Source organism: Crocodylus siamensis, chromosome 11, assembly GCF_052110815.1.
Source record: "Crocodylus siamensis isolate JL-2025a chromosome 11, ASM5211081v1, whole genome shotgun sequence".
Taxonomy (NCBI): domain Eukaryota; kingdom Metazoa; phylum Chordata; order Crocodylia; family Crocodylidae; genus Crocodylus; species Crocodylus siamensis.
In genome coordinates, this window is record NC_143405.1 from 7,406,087 (window position 1) to 7,414,783 (window position 8,697).

Genomic DNA, 8,697 nt, shown 5'->3' on the forward strand with positions numbered 1-8,697 from the left:
TTCCAACAGAGGGAGATGGAGATCTTGCTGCATTTTCCTTCCCCATTCTCCCTGATGGCTCAGTGTACTGGGAGGAATTCATGTATTTCTCTTAGGCAGTAGATCAGACTTCTGTTTGAACCACTGGAAATGTGAAATGTTGCACATATGACAGCTCTTCTTGTTGGCGGTCACTCCAGCAGGTTGGGTCAGTGATGTTCATACTGCACTGACTGATCCACCCTACCTGTTGTGAGAACAAAACAACAGTGATCTCTCTTCCTCACTTCCCACCAGAAGTGGCACTATAGTTGTGCCCTGTTTTTGCTATTGGCAAATCTAATTTGTGAGCAGAATTAACCCTCTCCTTTTCCCCGGTCTCCGTTAAAATATTGCAGAGTCCTTGCCTCAGTGTGTCTTACTGAATCAGTACCAAATGCTGGGAATTGTTGGACTCCTAGTCCTCATCAGTTAAGGATATAAATAGTCTATCCATGGCAAAGTGGTACACTATTATTCAGACATTTCACTCTGGATGCAACATTAATTTGCTATAACTGTTCTTTCTTCTTTTGTGCTAGTAATGAGGGATGCAGTTATTCAGAAGAAATTAATACCATGGAGCAAATCATTCCCACATCTTTGCATCTTTTATCATTAGGATTAGCTTGTACAGTATCTGCTCCAGTTAACACGCTTTCCATCTTGCAGAGTCTTGGTTTTATTCTCTCCAAATTCAGTGTGAATTGAATTGTTTCAGATGCTACATCTAATCCTAGCCATTATGCTAAAACTGTGTCACTGGATCCAGTGCCACACAGAGCGTGGACTAGCCTTCAGCTCTATTCTAAGCTCCACTAAGGTAGGATGAACACGTAGTACCCACCACAGTTTCTTAGCCAGAGCTGTGTTGAAGTTCTGTGTAGAGGCTTCTGCTTTTTGTTCTTACTTCACCATGTTTCCCACCATGTTGCATGCAAATCTGTTGCAAATCAGACTTGCTTTTGATGTGATACAGTAAGAGAGATGAACTTTTTTTTTCATTAGAGCAAAAGAGATGATCAGTCAGAAATAGCCTGACTGTGGCATCAAGTCTAAGTCCCTGTTTGCAAATTAGCTTGTATAATGTCCTTTCCAAGGCTGTTGCATGGTTTGCAAACATGGTCATAGCACGTTCTGGTCCTCACTGCCCCCACCAGCCAAACTCTGTTGCAGTGTTACTGCATGGGTTCAGATGATAAACACCACTCTCTGGCTTGCTAAACGCTGCCACGTGGATGAATAGAACTTTGCTACTGGAACAATAAAGCCAACCCCCGACCCTTTGGAAATCATAAATCCTAGCTCTGTGACACCAGTGTGTAATGCTGGAAAACACAATCTGATTTACCTTCATCTGTCATAGAAAAGCTAACAAGACTTAACAAGTTCTGCCTGGTATCCTACCCATGACAGAGGGCAGGAGTGGAGGATACTCTGCACTAGCTGTATTCTTTTCAACCCCTTTCCGTGTTTCATAATCTAGAAAACCTTTGGAAACCAAGAAGGGGAATAGCATGTTATCAGGAGAGAGGATAGGTCCAGGAGCCATTTGAAAAGCATCATGATTTTCATAGATTCACAGAAGTAGGGTCGGAAGGGACCTTGTAGATCATCAGGTCTGACCCCGTCACGGGCAGGAGAGAAAAACGGGCTTAAATGACCCCAGGCAGGTAGATGTCAAGCCTCCTCTTAAAGACGCCCAGGGCAGGAGCCATCACCACCTCCCTTGGAAGGTGGTTCCAGATGCTATCCGCCCTGACAGTGAAGTAGTGCCTTCAGATGTCTAGTTTAAACCTACTTTCTAACAACTTGTGGCCATTATTCCTTGTTACCGTGGGGGGCGCTCAGGGGAACAAGGTCTCTCCCAAACCCTGCTGGTCCCCCCTAGTGAGTTTATAGACTGCCACCAGGTCCCCCCATAGCCTTCTCTTGTGAAGGCTGAACAGGTTCAGGTCCCGTAGCCTCTCCTCATAGGGCCTGCCCTGCTGTCCCTGGTCATGCGGGCAGCCCTTCTCTGGACCCTCTCCATGTTGTCCACATCCCTCCTGAAGTGCAGTGCTCAGAACTGGACGCAGTACTCCAGCTCCGGCCTGACCAGTGCTGCACAGAGGGGGAGGATCACCTCCTTGGACCTGCTCGAGATGCATCTGTGGCTGCATGACAAGGTGCGGTTAGCCCTACTGACCGTGACCTCACATTGTCAGCCCACGTTTTCATCTTGGAGTCAATGATGACTCCAAGATCTCTTTCTGCCACCGTGCTCTCAAGAAGGGAGTTTCACAGCTTATAAGTGCAGCACCCTGCACTTGTCCGTATTGAAACCCATCCTATTTTCATTAGCCCACCCCTGTAACCTGTCCAGGTCCTGCTGTAACCCGTCCTTCCCTACTAGCGTGCTCACCTCACCCCAAATCTTGGTATCATCAGCAAATTTAAACAGGCTGCTTTTCACTCCACTGTCCAAGTCACTGATGATGTTGAACAGTGTGGGCCTGAGGACCGAGCCCTGGGGGACCCCACTGCCCACTTCCCTCCAGGTTGAAAAAGACCCATCCACCACTTCAATGTTGTCTGTTCCTTCAAGAATCTCTTTGGCTGATCATCTGTAAATGTGCTGTCAGCCAGCCTTGCAATTGCCTGGTCTCCTGGCAGCTAACTTCCCTCTGTGGCTTTGTGGAACAGATGGGTGCAGAGGACCTGTGCAAGTGAGGGTTGTGGATAGAACAGGAGTCCAAGATTAGGATGTAGAAACCAGAACAAATTGAATCTGGATCTGGCACTTGCAACAGTTGAAATTTGGGAAGGCCTTGAAGCTCTCAAAGGAATTCAGATTGCTTCTTGCAATCTGTAGAAAGGAGCAGTAGTTGCTGTAGTGTATACTTGCATGGCAGTTGTGTTGGGGCTGATCGTACCCATTCAGCATGTAGGACCTGGGTCGCTGCCAGAAAAACCTCTCATCTGTCAGGTGTCCTTGGCAGTAACAGCACCAAGTAACTTGTCCTAAATTTTCCCAATTTCTTTTTTTGGAACCTGGCATTTTGGCAAGTTACTGAGTTCCACCTGCAAGAAGAAAACACACAGATGAGTGAAAGCAAAGGATGTGTTAGTAAGATCCGCCGCTTCCCAGCTTGTCATTATAAACTGAAATGGGCTTTGTCTCTTATCTCTAGATACCACATTACATACAAACCAGCTCCCTCTCCAGACATCCAAGCCCGTCTCAGGCAGAACCCTAAAGACTTAGAAGGAAAGATTGAGATGCATCTGGAAATCTATTACAGAAACATCAAGGACCTGGAAGAGTTTTATGAAAATGCTTTTTACGTCAATGCTGACCAAGACCCTCATGTCGTCTTTGAGTATATAGAGAGCTGTATCATTAAACCCCTTCCACAGAAGTCCTGACCTAGAAAGAATAAGAGGTGTAGCTAAGCCAAGCTGATAAACAGGCAAGCTGATGATTTTGGTCCCAGATTTGAGGATAATTAAATCATTGCAAAGGCTCACAATTAGTAGGAATTGTTTTTGTGAACTCTTTTAAATGAAACATCTGTTTGGTTTTCAAGGTTCCTTGCAGAGTTTGCAAGCCAGTTGGTAGAGCAGTAGGCTAGGGAAGGACATCTAGGACTCAAACTAGCTATATCTAAGTTAAGTGAAGTGCAGAAAATAGTGACAGCATCTATGGCAAAATGTTTAGCTGGTTCAAGGCCTTTGTGGTTATGATCCCAGGCACTAAGTGGCACAGGTAAGGAAGTTTGTTCGTTTAACCCCTCCCCTCTTGTCCTTTGCCAATGCGGGGATTCAATAAAACATGTGAAAACATTTAATGAACATTCAGTGCCATGTGTGAAAACTGCAGCTTTGTCTCAAGTACAGAGCACACATGTAGCATGCGTGTTTGGAATGTTAAAATGGTTTCAAATGCATGTCTGGAGTCACAATTGGTGCCTCCAAAAGGCTGTGCAGCAACAGATGAGCGAGTGAATACAAATAAGGAGAGGGGGGTTGCAGTTGCACTGTTCTAGGGGTGACAAAACAGGTGGCCCTAGGCCTCGGAAAAGTTGGGTCCATGAAGCTCCCCGCAAGATAGCAACAGTGGCAGTTGTATCATAGGCAGAATACAGGCACTTTCACCCCCTGAAGCCTGTTTTAAGTTTAGATAATGCCGGGGTGAAAATACCTGGCATTGCAGCATGGTAAGTCCTAATAGAGCGACTAGGGTAGGCTCAGAAAAAAGACCCAGGGCACATGGAAGTAGAGCAGAAATGTCTGTTATCACAAAAAGTGGATTCCAGGTCCCTCCATCGCACAGCCAAGTGGAACAGGGGCCAGGCTGTAGAGACAGTTTGCTGGCACCCGCTGTCCTTGTGGAGCGAAAATCCGGGCTTCAGCAGACTCTCCTGCCTCAGGGCCTTGCTGATTGAGTGCCACACCTGTTACTGCCTTTAAATGAGTGCAGCTGGGTCAGCTGTAGCTTGGGAGCAGCCGGTGACCACGTGCTTGGGGCTGATACAAATGCTTTCTGGATCCAACCAGAGCAGCTACTTGAGGTAAGTGTGTCTTCACTAGAAGACGTTTAATATTTAGTTACTCCACACCGCTCTTTAACTGTGGAAACGTTGGGTCCCAGTTCTTTTGCCAAGTGTAGCAGCTGTCTGCAGACACTGAGAGAAAACAGGAAGAGACTCTTTTAGTTGCCGTTTTTTCTGCTTGGGTGGGTTTCCACCCCTCTGCGCAAGGCACTGAAAATACAAGGGACCTTGGAAAGGGCCAAAGGGAGCTTCCACCTTTTCCTACTGGAGCTTGGCTCTCTAGACAGTATGGCAAGAAACCCATTACGCTGCCATGCTGTCCCCTAACAATCCCTGTTCCCCAGACCTTTTCTGCCTCTTCCAGATCCCTCTGAAGAAGCTGCTGTAATATTGTGACTGTCTATGAGCGCGTTTGTGCAAGATTTTGCCCAAACCGGCAGAAGAGCGCCTGAAAACTCCTCTCCCCACAACTGCAGAATGTATTAACCAAGGCCCTTTCTATCCAAATAGCCCAGGGGATACTACGGTAGTGGGGATATTTGGGATTCTGATAATCAGAGTTTAAGGCTGAAAATTTCAGAGCCTCCCAGCAGCTTAAAATGAATGCAAACTGGGCATCCAAATCTCTTGGGCAACATTGAGACACTCAGCTGAAGGCTTTGCAGTTGGAATCTAAGAAAGCAAAACCTGGCACCGGCAGGGCTGGAGTCCCTTGTGGATTTGATGCCAGGAAATTCCAGATTTAATAGTTGCTGTAGTTTTTCACGGTGCTGGGGCCTGACTGCAGGACCTTCCCTTATGGCTGAGCCTTTGCATCTGTTCCCGTTACAAATGTGACTTGGGCAGCTGTGTTTCTGCAGCGGCTATAAAGATCCACTGTAGCGTCCGTGCATAATTGGACGCTCGTCTATTAATAATACATGGGGAACTCGCCGTGCTAATATCACCTCCATTTGAGTGTTCTACTAAATATTTTGATAGATGAAATGGGTTGAGAATGTATTTAAATACTGTTTGCACTGCGGCATGGGTACAAAAGGGACAGTGCGTCTTTAATTAGACAGGTACATCTGCTTAATTAATTTAGCTGTAAAGCCCTTTTTCCTCTCCATTCTTTCATCTATATGCGGATGCTATATTAGTTCCGCTCTGCTGGTTCCATAGAAACTGAGAAAAAGAGCTCATCTCATTGAAATGCACTTGGCATGTCTGTGCATGGAGTCTCAGGTCAGTGGTCAACCCCCAAGGGTTTGCAGCGGGCCTGAAGTGCAGATCGTAAGGGTTAGCAGAACATGCTAATACTCTTGTAGAACTGTCCCTTGGAAACAACTAAAACAATTGACATTCATTTAATTACTGTAAATGAAACAGCCCCTTGCATCACTTTGCATAGTAAAGCCTGTTAATACCAAAAAGGTTCAGTGGATGGGAGAAGGAATTAGGCCCTTATAATTGGAAGACGATGCTTCAAAACCAATTTGGAAGCGATGCTTGATATTTTTTTTTTTAATTGTATTATTATTATTTTTTATTAGCATTTGATTCTGGCAAAAACAAACATTAAGCAACGAGAAAAACAAGGTAAAGAGGAGAAGGTAGCAGCACAGCAGGGAAGGGACTTCACTTATTTCACAACACACATCCGGCTCTGAAATATCAGCCTTGTTTCCCTGGGTTGCATTCCTCAGATGCTTTGTGGAGAGGCCTGTTCAGAGGTGGTGGTGCACCCTGCATGTGCTTGGCTGCTAGTGATGTCATTGCGTAGAAGAATGAGGTGGTCCAGTTGGTTTCCAAACTTCTGTAAGCGCCTTCATCGCTTTGCTCAGTAAGATAAAGGTGCCTGTCTGCAAGCAGGGGTCTTGTTCCTGTGTCCACAGGGGACCCCCAGGCCCTTCAGAAGAAATAACCTCTAGAGAAACAGGTCTTTATCCTGATTATGGGGGTGTGAAATGCTGTTTCTGAAGTGCTGGGTGCTAGTATGGAAGGTTAAGGTGAACAGGTGGGTATTTAGAAGATGCTGTTGAAACTGCAAAACTTAAAAGAAAACGAGAAAGAGAAACTTCCAGGTTCCCCCCCCTTCCTCTGAAGGCTGTTGTTGGGATGAGTCTTCCTTGCAGCTCTGTTGAGACAATAGATTCAGTCTCGAGACAGCTTCCTGCAACCCAGGCACACTTCCCACAGGTGCAGCTGGACGTGGTTGGCATTGCATAGGATCAAACTGGGGCCCTGACCTTAAACTGCTTATCTGTGCCTGCAAGTACTAGCAGAAGCAGAACCTGACATTGCAATTTCCAAATCAGAGGTTACGATACCTTGTCAGGTCCTGAGCTCAGCAGAAATCCAGTTGTTAGCTAGTACTTGGGGCAGAGCCCAAGAGCAGGTGTTACAACTGGACACAGTTTGATAACTGTTGGCCTTAGAGCTTTCCTTAATTGGATATTAATTATGGTTTTTTTTTCTCTCTTCTCCTTACAGACGGGTAATTTAGGAGGGGAGGACAGGAAAAATGCATCAGGTTATCTTATTCATGTATAGGTAAGGGATTCCTTTGTTCGGTAGCCCTTCACATCCCTTGTAACCAAAGAACAGCACAACCAGGACTCGGGACTCTCTTCCTGTTCTCTCCGCTGTTGCTTTGTGTAGACTTGAGTATGTCTCCAGGATACTTTTTAATGCTCACTGCAACTGAGAGGTGTTTGTCATTTGGAAAGCCCTGGTTGATAGGCAGAGAGATGCATCTGTTCGATGTGTACTCAGACAGTCTGAAGACTAGGTGGTTCTTTCAACTTGCTATTAATTGTGGGGGAAGAGTGGTTTGGGATTCCTCTCCACCAGTCAGATTCAGCAGATTTCTGGTTGCGGTACGGGAGCATCTGTTTGTCTTGCGTTCACTTTGAACAAAGTTGAGGGCACTGGAGTTCATTGCATCGCCTCACAAATGTGCACTAGCTACAGGGTAGGGTGGTTTTACCCTGGAAAACAAAGATAGCTCATGAAGCAGCTCGTAAGTAAGAATAGCAGCAGCTACCCACACAACAAGGGGAACCTCTTTCCCACCAATCTCACAGGTGAGCAACGCAACTATGGGCCTGCAATCAGATGAAATGGCAAGGATCCCTTTGGCTAAGCAATGACAATACAATTCTGGCATGATAAAACCAATGTTGGCAGCCTCGATTGTTTGTTGTTGGGGTTTTTGTTTTTTTTACTTTGGGAGCCTGGCTGGGCACAGGGCTCCACTCGAGCAGATCCGATTACGGGAGCAGATACTTAGCCTAAGCACGGGTGATAGTGAGTGAGAAAATAAGATTACAGGCTTAGTGTCCTCTTTATAAGAAGTTGTGCATAATGAAACTTAAATCCTGGCTTTAACTACAACACCTCAATGCATCCCTGAACTACGGAGCTGCCAACAGAGCTAATATCCTCACACCTGCATATCTGGAAGTGGATAGAGTGTCTTTCATTTACTACATCTAGAATTCTTGGTTCTTTATAAGCTTAACAAGTGTTTTCTGTTAGACTTTTCCCCACATAGGGGACCAAAAACCATCTCTCTACCTTTCAGCAACAGGAGAAGTAAACAGAAACCAGAGAGCAGATGAGTCTCCTTCACATGCGAGCCACTTTCTAATTGGTTTTACAGCAGACTTGTCAACCTCAAAGGAGATATTTACTGAGTTAGGAGCAGGAGAGAGGGCCATACTTGAAGGTGGCAGCATGAAGTTCTTTCTTTTTTTTTTATATTGACATTCAAGCTATTCATTTATTTTAACTGATTGTCAAGCTGACAGAATGTAAAATCAGTCCAGTGGACTACAAAGCTGAAGTCTCCTCCATTTGCTAATATCCCTCCCCTCCCTGCAGTTCCACCATGCCACCTTGTGAAAGTTAAACCCTTATTTATATGTAAATAGAGGGAGACCAAGCTTGGCTATTCCCGGAAATGGTAGAGCAACCCACATCTAAGAGGCAAGACAGATCTAGAGGGAGGTACTTAAAAGGGAGAGGGACTTTCTGGTCCTGTTCAAAGCAAAGCTGTTAGTAGAAAGAGTTGGCATTAGGTGGCGAGGCAGTAGGGCCCTAGATTCCACTTCCAGTTCGTCTGATTTCAGAGAACTGCAAGGGGTTTAGACAGCTACTG

General features: G+C 45.7%; 1 protein-coding gene across 1 annotated transcript in view; it reads left to right on the top strand.

Moving 5' to 3' along the window:
* Nucleotides 1-3,836, top strand: part of AK8 (adenylate kinase 8) — an 89,231-nt gene extending 85,395 nt beyond the window's left edge. Inside the window, exon 13 of the mRNA XM_090022668.1 lies at nt 3,192-3,836. Coding sequence (XP_089878794.1) covers nt 3,192-3,426 — 235 coding nt within the window. The 3' untranslated portion in view covers nt 3,427-3,836. The remainder of the gene's footprint in view (nt 1-3,191) is intronic.
* The last annotated feature ends 4,861 nt before the right edge of the window (nt 3,837-8,697 follow it).